Genomic DNA, 14,399 nt, shown 5'->3' with positions numbered 1-14,399 from the left:
ATTTATGCATTTATAAAATCCATAATCTGGTTGATTTTTAGGTTATTATACCTTATACGTGGTTCTTTAGGTTATTATACCTTATACGTGGTTCTTAGATATATATATTTTCAAAATTTGTTTCAGTTCAATTCATTCTATATATTATGCTAATTATAATTTATTATATAACATAAAATTAACGACTTGAATTTCAATTTGAGAAACAATTTTGAAAGTAAAGTATATAAGTTCTTAATTAATTTATTCGTCTAATATGACAAAAGACTAAATCAATATAAATAAAAAAATGAATCAAATTATTTTAAAAAAAAATCAAATTTTAATTTTTATTAAATAATTAATATTTACGTGCATCGCACGTGCTTTTTGCTAGTATATATATATATATATATATATATATATATATATATATATATATATATATATATATATATATATATATATATATATATATATATATATATATATATATATATACATCATTCATCTTCTTATTCACGAACCAAATGGTTTAATATGGGTTGAGAAGAAAAAGAATTAGAACAAGATTATGGATATGTAGAATTCGTGTAATTTTCATCGTGATCACCTACAAAAGCAAGGGGCAGCATTTACAAAATCTCCTACTCGGATTATAATCTCACATATATCTTAACGTATTGGGAAGAACTGAGTTGCCAATACCAGTAATTTGGCAGGTAACAAAAGCAGTACAAGCAAATGCACATGTTGTGATGCAACTACACTACCAAACCGTTTCAAACTCTCTTTACTGTTCTGTACCAACCAAGAAAACTTGATCAATTCACTCTGCACCGGTCTCGACACTCCGTTCTTTCCAGCTGCAACAATCTGTTCCGAACTATTACATTTTCTTATACGTTTAAGCTCTTCACGAACGACATTGCGAACCGATTTCAAGTAAGACTTCATGTCATGGTCTCTGAGAATGGTTCCTTCGGAGCCATAGGCACACCTGTCGCTCAATATCTCGAGTGGGTGCGGTGAGTTTAAGAATATCAACTGTGCTGCGCGAACTTGCTTCTCTGCCTCTGCAGCATCTGCTGTCAATAGGTACAGGCCACTGCCTGATGGAAGAAGTTCATGGTTTGGAGAAAATGTATCGTCTGGTTGAAGGATCAAAAACTCTCCCATTGGAGCATATAACAACTTCTGTTCATCACAACACACCACAAACACGTTCACTTATTTTAACTAATTTGTGCAATCGTATTGGAACTTGATATTCCTCAATATATCTTATACCTGTTCGCTAAGACATGGATGATTGCGGAAGTTCCTATTGATTGCCTTGAGAAATTGCACCACACGACTAGGATAGTTGCAAGAAAAAGCCCGTGGAACGATGTCTCTGTGCATTGATATAGACTGGACGTGATTTCGAGGCAAACCAAGGTTGCTTAGTAGATGATCCCCTCCACACATAATTGATGGTGCACCAAAAGTTATAACGGGCAGCAATGAAGAACAGGGAGCTATACCCCTTATCAGCAGCATCAAATTGATGAGCAATGCTAAACTTCCACCAAGAGAGTGCCCTGTGAAGCGAAATGTGGCACAATCCCCGCGATATATTATGTGTGCCTCAATGTCTGGCAACATCTGCTCGTAGATTCCTTTTGCAGCCTCATATATACCTCGGTGAACCAACACATCTAGCCCCTAAAGAAAGAAATACAAAATCCTGAATCATGAAGGTTTATATAATTGTGCCCGCCAGCATAAAGAATTTGATTAACATAGTTGCATCCTGGCAGTCTCCCGAACAAATTATTCTCATAATTACATAAACAATAAATACCTCAAACTGAACAGGCTCGAAAAGTAGATTGGCCTTCCATGAAGCCAGCGACTCAGATCCCTGTAAGCAAGGAAATCAAACTCAGCATTTTAAAGTACTAATAACGTTTGGATTAGTTTATTAAAAGAATAAAACTTCAATGGTGTCCTACCTGTATGACAAAGAACCTCGTTGCCTTTTGATCATCATCACAAACAAACCACTCACATGGTGATGAGCTAGTTGAGTTCAGATCATCCGCCACCGCTTGCTTTATTTCTTCCTTAGCAGCAACAACAGCAGTCACAGAATCAGTTGTTGCCATCAACGAGGCCATATCCTCAACATCGCCTGTTTCGTCTTCAGGAAAAGTTTGAGATGGATTGGAGTTGCTGGATTTGAAGTGAAGCATGGACTTTGTCTGAGAATGCAAATAGGAAGCTGCAGAAGCAGCAATTTGGTAAGCAGAGGAGGCACTTATTCGGTTGGCACGTCCTGTTTCATTCCCTTCTCCATCTTGAGACGTTCTCTCTTCTTTTTGTGGGTTGTTTTCTTGTTTCGCTTTCAATGCCTGTTCTTTCTTTTCCAGTGATGAAGTCACAAAACGCAGTCCATGGGATCTCAGGAGATCATCAGGCTGTGAAACCATTTCACCGAGAAACCATTAAATTAACAAAAAAAACTTTCTGGTCTACAATGAAAACACAACTAGATATAAATGTATATAAGAAATCAATCCTACCTTGATTTGGGATATGGAATAGGCTAAATTTCCCAAATAAGACATCCGAGCATAAAATCTAGCTTCTCCCAACGGTACCTTGCGAAGCAGGTCGGAGAATGATTCTCTATCCATTTTAGTACAATCAATATCATCAACAGAAGTCACATCACACCCCTCCTCTTCACGGCCCATATCTCCATCCTCCAGTTCTTCAACCAAATGATCAGTGTCTTTAAATTCTTCTTTCCACAGAGACTTCACGTTCAGAATATTGAAAACCCAATTCCCACTCTGCCCTTCATCCTCGGTCTCCGCAAACTCCTCCACCAAAACGGCGTCCTCAACCGTGATCGCCTGCTCGTTCCGCCAGTTCTTACCTCCAGGCCACCAAGAATGCCTGAATGTGAACCCCCAAGGAAAGTTTCTCTGCGGCGGCGTCCCTGACACCGACGGCCTCTCCACCGTCCCAGATCGTCCAACGGCGGCACTACGGACCTCTACAGCCATGGGTGCAGGCTTGGCCATTCCATGAATTCCAGCATTCAAGCACAAAGCATCCATTTTTGTGCATAAATAATTGGTAAATGGAGCATAACACACAACCTGTAAAAATGCGTTATCAATGGAGAGGTGGGAGAAGAAAAAGGTCTCTGGTTATTTATAACAACATAACTACCGTCAAAAACAGTTTACCAAACTTGGAACACAAACGACGTCGTTAGATTATAGAAAATATGAAATTACTTTTTTTAATAAAAAAACAAATTAGGCTAACAAACCTAAATTATTGAATGCAAATAGAGGTGAGCAATCGGATCGGTTAGTTCGTATACATGACCTGACCCGACCCAATGCATTTTTTCGGGTAATTAGTCGGGTTCAAGTAGAAAATCTCTACGTAAGATCCTATCTATATGGGCATTGTCCTCTCTTCATTTCAGTGGGTAAGATCTTGCCACACATACATTTCAAAAAAGTGGGTCATATATATGCATGGGCAAATCTTGGTCATCTATCCTATCACGGGGACAATGCCCACATGAGTAGGATGAAATAAAGCCTCTACGTGAGGTACTCGGATAATCGTGTGTCTTTCCCCATTCTTAAAACAATAAGTAATTTTTTGCGCATGTTGGTATTTTATGATGATAATCGTGTGTCTTTCCCAATTTTTAAAACAATGAGTAATTTATTTTGTTGTTGGCTGCATGGTTGGTGTTAAGATTTTGTGTTGTCATGTATAATTATTATTTGAAAAAATTGCAATTGACGACCTTAATTGTCACTCTCATGAAACGTTTTGATTTATGTCGTTTAAAAAAATGTTAAAGTTGTTTTTATTTTTTTTAAAAAAAATGACGACTCGTCAACCCGACCAATCGATTAATGATCATAATTGAGTTGAGTTTGTGCAATAAAAACACTGTTTGAAAAAATCGGATATCCGCCCCGAAAGCTAGACTCCCTTAACTGTAAATGAGCAATTGACTTAGGGCCAAATCTAACGTCCAAAGTGATTTAAGACATCATAATATGTGGACCCTATGACTCCAAATCAACTGCGGCATGTAATCGATGGGATGTGCGTGCAGGCAGGCAGGGCAGGATCGAATTTTCTCATACTAAGTATCCCTACAAGAGTACGGATATATAACTAAAAGCAGCCTGATTTAATGATCACAGCCGGAAAAATTCGAAACAAAGATTGAGATTTCGATTTTTTTTTGAGTTTGAGTGGGTTTGGTTTTGAGAATTTTTTAAAATCTATGAAATAGTTCGAATTCGTCTCGAAAATAATATCAATAATAAAATAATAATATTTTTAATATTAAAAATATTATTATTATATTATTAATAATAATATAATAATAATAAGTTTTGGTTTGACAAAATTATTGAACTCGCCTTCGTCTTGCTTAATTAATATTTTTGAAACAAGAATGGGGTAGGGATGGGAAATTGTTTCTCGCGGCTTCGAGTCAGGGATTTCTCAAAACCGAAAAAGTGGGTATCGAGACGGATATGAAGGTGGAGATGGAATTCGGGGACGGAGATGGGATGACAAACTCGCCCATCCCTAGTCCGATAGCACAGAAAAATGGCTCGGACGTGTCATTTACAAAATTATGTCAAAGTTTGCGAAGTTGACTTCTCCAATCAAATAATGCGAGCTTCAATTGAATTGTTAGCTACAACTCTACGTCGATTAATTACAAAAATAATAATTTAAATGAAATTTATGAAAATTACAAAAAAAGATTCATAAACAACAGCTAATTTAATTATGTTATTTTAATTGGATAACATTTTTACAACTAGAATTAGAAAAACTGAAATAATATACTAAAAAAATTATGATAATGAAAACTTGAAATGAACAAACTAAAATCGATAAATTTGTTGAAACTTTTGCTATAAAGCTTTTGTGTTGATGTCTTGATGAGATTATTTAGACCCTTTCGCTTTTGTCAAATTTTTCAGGTGGTTCCTCCCATTTTTCCACTATTATCGCAACTTCCCCACTTACCAACGTGTATAGTTTGACCGGTTTGTTAATTGTCCCACATCGGATGGATAAATAACCTGAGAGTTGTATATATGTGCTTGAACAATCCTCCCCCATTGAGCTAGCTTTTGGGGTTGATTTAGGTCCAAGTTCCAATCTTAATATGGTATCAGAGCTCAGGTTCCACCGTTATGTGTTGGACCACCCGTTCTGCCCATAATTGGGTCATTTGTAAACTCCACGCTCAACACACACATCGATTGGATAAATAACCTTAGAGTTGTATATATGGGCTTGGACAATCCTCCCCTCTTGAGCTAGCTTTTGGGATTGAGTTAGGTCCAAGTTCCAATCTTAACACGGTTAGTGAAATATTCTCACTAATACACACTCGTGGTGTCTATGAGTTTGTACATATAATTTTCGTTATATGCATTGAAGGTATTTGTGAATATGTTATTTATCCTCTAGCCTGCATCATCGCCATCATGATACCACCTTGCTTCCAACCAGGGGCGGAGCCAGGATCTTGGTTCAGTGTAGGCAACAATATATTATAATTAATAAAGAAAAAAAAAACAATGATTAATCGACATCTAAAAATAATGTGTCATAAAGTTTGAACACAAATTACGCACAGCTAGTAGCATTGAAAACAATTGAATGATCGACAAACATTGAACGAAAAAACGAACCTAAAATTTGGTAACATTTTGGATTTTTTTAGAGATTATGAAAGATGAAAGCAATAATTAAAATGAATTTGAATGATTGTTAATCAAAGTATATGACGTTCATGTCTCGAGAAGAGAAAACACATTAAGGAGGCTATAGAGTATATACTTGGATACTAATAACATGTAAAAAATGGAGTCTAAAATTTGGGTTTACAAAATATTAAAAAAAAAATTGGATCAGTATAGACAGCTAAACATATAATAATAACTTACACAAATTAAAAATTTAGACATAAATAAATATATATATATATATATATACATAAACATATAAAAAAAAAATTTGGCCCAGTGTGGGCCACAAGCCCACACTGGGCCTGAGCTGGCTCCGCCAGTGCTTCCAACGAACGACACGTCTCTCTATGTTCAACAACAACACTTCAGAGAAATGGTAAATTCCTCGTCCTTCTTTTCTTTCTTTATCGTATAAACTTTCGGGTTGCCTTTACACATTTATGTTTAGAGTATTGGAGTTCATCTAGGAATGAAATTGTGCAAATGAATCTTGCCATTCCATATTTGATCCACGGTCTGCTTCAAATTATCTCATCGATTTACTGACTTTAAAAACTCATGAGTTATGAAATTTCATTCCTTTTTTAGTTCCATCGTGGTCATTCTTTTGAATATATATTATCATAATTGCGATCATTATCTAGAATTTTAATATGTTTATATTTATGATGCAGAAATGACCAATTCCCTGAATTTTGTCAATACCAAGTCTTCAAGAAATGGTTCTAATTCGATCTCATATGATTGCGATCATTATCTAGGCGAACAAATCCACGAGTCCAATCATTTTATGCATCACTTTCTTGTAAAAAATCACTAGCTTGATTGACGTCAGAATGAGAGTAGTGTTGGTTCTTGCAAAGTTCATAAAATAGTAATTGTAGAGAGTTGATTCGAATTTCCAATCGTTTGCCCGATTGTCATTTGGATAATTGGTTTATGAGATACGAACAAATACCAGAACTGCTCAATTCTTGCTGAAGCCAGCTCGAAATACCAGATTGATATTGTGACCACCAGTTCGTGTATATAACATCCGAACTAGTCAATACGATTTGCATATGACGTGTAGCTTTTTGAATTTTATGTTCAGCCTTTTTGGTTGCTAGTCATTTCAATGATCGATTTATGAGATATTATCGAAATACTTACACTTGCCAGATTTCAACTTTACTAAATTCGAGTTCCAACTTCTCAAATCTTTCAAATTGACCTCTAAATATTGTACACTTGAGCAAATATTTCAAAAGCATGATAAAAACTTTGTTATCATCAAAATCAATATTGATATTGTTTTCACAATCCAACACATATTCTCAAGGATTTATTCGTACATTCAATTGATGCATTGAACTCCCCCAATAGTATCCATCTTCTAATTCCTTCAATCTTTTCTGACAGAAGTTCTCTGACAAATCCATATCTTACTTCGTGAAAGATCATTATATGAATCTGAAATCAGAAATCATATGTCCTTCATTCCAAATATCTACCGAGTGAATTCTCTTCCAAGGGACTTACTAGACTTTGCGGCATCATTTTGTAATATTCAGTATTTCCTCGCTTCCTTGGCGGCATGGTCCCAATGGGTATGCCAAAACTCTGCACAAAAAAATTGCATTATAGGATACCATATAATCATTTTAAATATGACCGTTGTTGAACGGTTTGATTTGTAGTACCTTTTTTGAAAATACTCGAGTCTGACTGATTGATGTGCGGTTGAAGTTTCAACGGTTTGAACACGTGTACTGCAAAAAAGACTTTGATCTAGTCAGTTTGACAGATGATATCTTGCAACTAGAGTTCAAATAATATGTGGCTCAACTTTCTTGTGAAAACGACTTGAAATTTTGATGTTCTGTTTGAACATATTGAAATGATCCAACGATCTGAAACCTGAAATTACAATTAAAAAACGACTGAAATTGAAACATCTCGATGTTGTTATTTATCAATCATCAAAACTTTGGGTAATAGAAATATTATGACACTATTTATAAATTTAATTTTTCTGATCATATAGTATATAGTTTGAATGCAAATTAATTTTCCATGGGGTGTAAGATGTTGTGGATTTTGAACTAAGTATAGGGCACATTTTCCTATAATCCTTAAACCAAGCATAATTAGCTTCCCCAAATACATAGGGTTAATATCATCATGTTGCCTTGGTTTACGTTCTGCCCGAATCCCCATACAAAATAATATATCTGGTTAAAAATAAGTATACATCTATTTGGATTTTTTAAAATCAATAAATAATAAAGTAAAAATTATATTTATAAATATTAAAAAATTAGAGCGAATATATAGAATGATAATAATAAAATATTTGTTAATTTACTATAAGTTAGGGAAAATAGAGTATCTGTTCAGTTTATAATGCATGGGATGTGTGATTATTTATCAGCCAGTTCGTAAGATTTGTGTAAACAGTGTCAGTCTTTTTTTTCCTTCATAGAATCAATCCCCAATTTTTGTTTTTCAAACACACCTCTCTCGAAATAAAAGCAAAAAGCGAAAAAAAAAAAAAACATTACACTTTGATTAAAAAAAAAAAATAGACTAAAAACACAAAATAAAATTTGTTCAAAAATTCAAAACACAAAAAACTTTTTCAAAAAAATAAAGAAAATAAAAAAAATGTTTAATTAAGAGCAGGTATCTTGTGAGACGTCTCATGGATCAATATGCGTATATATTTATAGAAAAAATTAGTATTTTTAATCAAAAAAATACTTTTTCATAAGTTTCCTCGCTCAAAAATTCGCCTCACAAAATTATATGGTGTTATATACATATTACACGTTATGTACGTGTTACACGTACATTTGTTTTCCTTAACTTGACGTGCATCTTAATATACATATAAAAAAAAAATTCAGAATCACAATTCACACGTGCGGCGGCCATATTTATTTCGACATCAATAAATGTGCAAAATGTAGACATATCATTTTCCCATGTATCTTTCAATTCCGCCAAATAAAATAGCTTCGACAGCAACTTTTAAAATGTTTGGCCTAAAAATTAGTTTCTTCTTATTGGTTATTATTATATTTATTTAAAGGCAATTAAATATAAACATCAACTTCTAACATTTACTTTCCTTGATTTTTGTTCATTCGTAGCTCAAATATTATAAACGTGACTTCCCTGCCTAAATTAATGCCACTAATTTAAGCCTTCGTTTGTAAATGTCACATCCCTATTTATTAAATTATTTAATGCTACTAAAAAAATTAATTAGTTCAGATAGGAAATTTAATAGTATATTATTAATATTAAATAAAATTGTAGGTAGTTATGTTTATCTTAATGAAACAAAACTCGATCTGAGTCAGGCAAAAAACCCTGTGTTATGGACCTCAGCCCATTCTTGTATTAGTCGGGCCCATATTAGTGGCCCAAAGGAGTCTAATTTGCCATATGATTCCAACAATTTCACTTTAATTATCAGGAACGCCGGTCTCGATCAGTGTTCTAAAAGTTACCACTTTGTTTTAATTGATGAGAAAATATCATATGTGCTCGGTAAAACTTTTCTGAAAGAGGCTGCTGCCAAGGTCTCTGTTGATGAATTGGCTAAGCTTTAGAAATGGTGTGACCATGATTTACAAGCTAAGAGCTATATGCTCACTTCAATGTCAAATGAGTTACAAAGACGGTTTGAAGAAGCTGTAAATGCTACTGAAATTTACGGGCATCTACAAGAGTTGTATGGTGAACAAACACGTCCATTAAGGCATGGTGTGATGATGACTAGGTTCATCGAAAAGCTAGTGGATCTAGACCTTGTTATTTCAAATAAATTGTCTACGAACTTTTTCTGCAATCACTACCATCGTCGTTTGATGGGTTTGTGGTGAGTTGGTCCACATGCTTTGAAGAGTTGGTCCACATGCTTACGAGATATAAAGCAACCATAAAAAAAGAAAACATGTTTTCTTAGTGGGCTCCTCGTCTGGACAAAGAAAAGCCCAAAAGCGAAGGGGAAGAAACATTATGCTCCTTCAAAGAAAAATAAACCAAGTAAGAAGCAAGCTCCAAAAAATTTTAAAAGGCACACAAAGCTCGATAAGATAGAAGATGTTTGATTTCACTGCAAGAAGTCTAAATTATATTGAAACCACAATTGCAAATAATATATAGCTCAAAAGAGTTATGACAATGATATGTTTTTGTAGGACCGAGCGTTTGACGCTTTACCAAAAGCTATAGCTGGTGGTAATGGTGCAACTCAAATCTTTTTTAAATCGCACAGCAGCTCAAGCACCATGGTTCGATTGCTCTATCAAGTAAGAATAATTATTGCAACCAACAATCTTCCTCCCAATAATTGCACTCCTTGCAATCAATGGGAATCGAACCCATGACCTTGGTTCTGATACCAATTGTAGGACCGAGCGCTTGTCGCTTTACCAAAAGCTATAGCTGGTGGTAATGGTGTAACTCAAATCTTTTTTAAACCGCACAGCAACTCAAGCACCATGGTTCGATCGCTCTACCAAGTAAAGACGATTATTGCACCCAACAGTTTTATATTAAAGTAAATGTCTTTATTAATTCAACTTCTTAGGTATTAGATATTGGATTTGGATCTCATCTATGCAATGATTAATAGACGATGACAAGAAATAGGAGGCCAAGTGATGGTGAGACTTTCCCGAGGATTGACAATGAACCAAGAGTTGATGCAAAAGTCGTAAGACACGTTTAATTATTATTAAACAATAATTTTAAATTATTTTTTAGAGATTTTTTATATGTTATAGATTTGATTGAAAATATTATATCAATTTCTATACCTAATAAAGAAGGATTTTTTTGTTTATATGTAAAGATGTTTGCAATATTTACAATAATGAAAGCTTAATTGGAATATGCGAATTACAAAACGATTTCTTTAACTTAAAAATAAAACATATTCCAACAAATCATATCCAAGTGAATACGATATCAATAACAAGCAAAAGAAAAAAAATATCTAAATCAAGTACACTTGTGTCACGCTACACTAAGACATATCTCTCAAGAAAGATGCCCAAGATGGTGGGAGATGACATGTTTGACATGTCAGATATCAACTATCTTGAAACATTCGAGTCCTGTCTGAAATGAAAGATGACTAAAGCCTTTTTCTTGTGAAAATTAGAATGTACACATGATCTATTGGATTTGATCCAACATGTGTGTGTGGTTCATTAAGTGTTAGCACGAGATACAATCAATCTGACTTCATTACCTTTACTGATGACTTCTCAAAGTTTGAACATATGTATTTAATAAAATAAAAGTTTGAAACCTTTGAAATGTTCAAAAAATTCAGTTGAAATAGAGAAACAATTAGTAAAGAGTATTAAAACACTTAGATATGATCGAGGTGGAGATATTGATAAGAAAGCCACCCAAATATTCTTTCTTAAGAATATGTGAGTGCCCTGCTTAAGTGAAACAAACAGTGAGAAACAAGTTGAATAGTATAGTCAATTTGTCCTACTTTATAGGATATCAAAAAAATTCTACTAGATATTATTTCTATGATCCTAATGAAACAAAAATACTTGTTTCAAAGAATGCCACATTTTTGGAGAAGGAGTTTATATTGGATAGAAAATACAGAATGATAGAACTCGAAAAGATTCGGGAGCCACCCACTTTTGAAATAGTAGAACCCATACTCCAACAGCCATTTGAAGAAACACAAACTCTTAGGAGATCCGAAAGAGGCTACCTAAGATGATGAGTCTGCTTCTTGAAGAAGGCCAAGATGATCTCATTCTTGGAGGTGATCCAAGAAACTTCAAAGAAGTATTGTCTGATGTTGATTCATCTAAATGATTTGAAGGCATGCAATCCAAGATGGACTCCATGTATTCGAACAAAGTATCTTCTTTAGTAGATCCACCTGAAAGAATTGTTTTCATATGAAGAAAATGGATTTAGAAAAGGAAACTTGGGATGTATGGGAAGGTAATGATCTTCAAAACTAGATTGATAGCAAAAAGATATACTCAAAGACAAGTTGTTGACTATGAGAAAACATTTTCTCCAGTCACAATGTTCAAGTCCATTAGAAGATTGCTAGCAATAGTAGCATTATATGACTATAAAATATGACAGACGTATTTAAAGACAATGTTCCTTAATGGTGATATTATAGGAGAAATTTACGTGTCTCAACCTGAAGGATTCACATCGGTAGGAAGTGAGTATAAACTGTGCAAACTTCAAAAATCCATTTATGGACTCAAACATGCATTAAAAGCTAAACTCATATTTGACAACAGTATCAAAGAGTTTGATTCTTGCAATAATCTGAAAGAACCTTGTGTATGCAAGAAGGTTAGTAGAAATGCGGGGACATTCATAGTATTTTATGTTGATGACATATCACTCATTAGAAATGATATAGAGATGTTGAAATCAACTACATAGAAAAATAATGTTTGTCGACGGATAAATAATAGAATTCTCGCCTCGGCTATTACAACCCATTTATACCACGCTGCTAAAAAATACATACATTTATTTATCCACCTTATTGCATGCGTTTTCGATAATCCAGTTTTTTTTTTTTTTTTTTTTTTTTTTTTTTTATAGATTACGAGTCACAAATCAAAATATCGAGCAACATCGCTGGATGTTTGCCCAAGGAACGTAAAACTAGGGTGAGCTGGGCTGGCTAGAAAAGAAACAGACACGGAAATTCTGTTTAAATTGGCAGAAAATATGCATGATGCACGATTCCAGGAACAAGTTACTGACCGATGGAAACACATAGCCCATTTCGCAAACTACCCGATAACCAAATGAAATTAAGAGATGGAAATTAATACGTTTTCATTGTCTTTCTAATTTACTATTCATTAATATAAATTTACCATTTTATTTCTCAATGAATTATAAACTATTTTCATCTGGAGCTACGAAATATTACTTATTTTATCTGGATTCATATCCGCAAAGTTGTTCCAAGTTCATTAACGGGACAATTGTTATTTTAGTTACATAAGTCGAGTGCTTTGGATTTTAGTTATTTAGCTTGTCGAAATTTGATTTTAATACAGTAATTTGGATTTTTTTAATATTTTTTTTGCTCGAAACCACTGAATCCATCGAATATGATTTATTTGACATCAATTCTCTTTTAATTGACACATATAACAAAAACAAAGCTTATATTAATACATTAAAATACACATAAACAAAAACAAAGGGAAGCTTGTGGGGACCCGGACGCTAATCAAGTTTTTAATCACCATTGGGACTAATTAATCAATTATAAAACAGGGTCTAAAAATTTTTCTTTTTAAATTGCGGAACGTAGTGAAATAAAACATATATACATCTCAGTATATAAAATACAAATCCTGTATTACAAAACATTTATTCAAACTAGAGTTTAACAACTAATGTCAAGTGTTCAAACCCTATCTCAGATCAAAGTCCGAAGTCTCCACTCTAACTCGATCTCTCCTCATCTCCTCGACCCTGAACCTGTCCCACCTGTTGTCAAGTACACATACAGACAAGACAACAGCCGGATAAACCGGTGAGAATAACTCCCAGTATAAATCAATGAAACATGCAATCATATAAACAATTATAAAACATGTTATCAGGTATCAACAATATGTAACAATCTGAAACATAATCAATAACCCACTGTCAACAATACTCGTAGCTACAAAATTCAGACTAGACTCAATCCTAGTCTAGGGATCCCGGTTCCAGACGTCGGTCTGTATATATCGACTAACAGTAATAGAAAAGACTCCAGTTCTATCCACGCCGATATAGTATCGATTAACAGTAATAGAAAAGACTCCAGTTCTATCCACACCGATACAGTATCGATTAACAGTAATAGACGAAGCCTTGATTCTATTCACATTGATATATTATTGATTACCAGTAATAGAGCAAGCCCTGATTCTATTCACATTGATATGATATCGATTACCAGTAACAGAACAAAGTCCGATTCTATCCACATCGATATAACATCGATTAACAGTAATATAAGGAACGATGAATCTATCCACATCGATATAATATCAATCAACAGTAATAGAAGAAGCTATACATCTATCCACATCGATATAATATCAACCAACAGTAATAGAAGAAGCTATCAGTCTACCCACATCGATAATCAATCATCCAGTGACAGTCTTTGGCACAACCGCCAATACACCATCTTATGACATCGTGCAATGTGCCCGTGGCGATCCCACCACTAACGGCACTTCTATCATAAGATTACTCTTCTAATACCTGTAATCTGTAACTCAAGAAAACAAGTATATCAATCAATCAATGCAAATATCAATGCAATAAAGTAAAGTATGTGATTTAGGGAAACCCAAGTCTAAACCGACTCAAGTCCATCTCCCAATACCACATTGACTTATACCTTTGTCTTCTCGCTCAGAAGAAGAAGAAGAAGTCCCGACTCTATCTCGGTCCATTCCCAATCTGGTAATCACAATACCGAACAGATATAATATCAATAAACAACTCAATTCAATACCTGTTCTGATCAATACTCAATTCAACACATAATCTGATCAATGTCAAGTCAAGACACAATCTAATCCATATCGA

The 14,399-nt window shown here is 34.1% G+C and overlaps 1 protein-coding gene across 1 annotated transcript; it reads right to left on the bottom strand.

Moving 5' to 3' along the window:
* Positions 1 to 558: 558 nt before the first annotated feature.
* Positions 559 to 3,152, bottom strand: LOC140841235 (phospholipase A1 PLIP2, chloroplastic-like). Its single transcript, XM_073208506.1, has 5 exons — positions 2,547 to 3,152; positions 1,977 to 2,441; positions 1,826 to 1,885; positions 1,270 to 1,686; positions 559 to 1,176 (listed from the first exon to the last, which is right to left on the bottom strand). The coding sequence occupies exons 1-5, from the start codon at positions 3,087 to 3,089 to the stop codon at positions 655 to 657; spliced, it is 2,007 nt and encodes a 668-aa protein (XP_073064607.1). The 5' UTR covers positions 3,090 to 3,152; the 3' UTR covers positions 559 to 654.
* Between the last annotated feature and the right edge of the window lie 11,247 nt (positions 3,153 to 14,399).

The sequence above is a fragment of the Primulina eburnea genome, chromosome 9 (assembly GCF_022965805.1).
Source record: "Primulina eburnea isolate SZY01 chromosome 9, ASM2296580v1, whole genome shotgun sequence".
Taxonomy (NCBI): Eukaryota; Viridiplantae; Streptophyta; class Magnoliopsida; order Lamiales; family Gesneriaceae; genus Primulina; species Primulina eburnea.
The sequence above is the reverse complement of the archived record's forward strand: the minus strand, read 5'-3'. Positions and strand labels throughout refer to the sequence as shown.

Excerpts from the sequence above, each read along its gene's own strand:
- LOC140841235 (XM_073208506.1), bottom strand. The coding sequence starts at position 3,089 with ATGGATGCTTTGTGCTTGAATGCTGGAATTCATGGAATGGCCAAGCCT. Across the intron at positions 2,442-2,546 it reads ATTCCATATCCCAAATCAAG|CCTGATGATCTCCTGAGATC; the intron begins GTAGGATTGATT and ends ATGGTTTCACAG. Across the intron at positions 1,177-1,269 it reads ATCCATGTCTTAGCGAACAG|AAGTTGTTATATGCTCCAAT; the intron begins GTATAAGATATA and ends TGTGATGAACAG.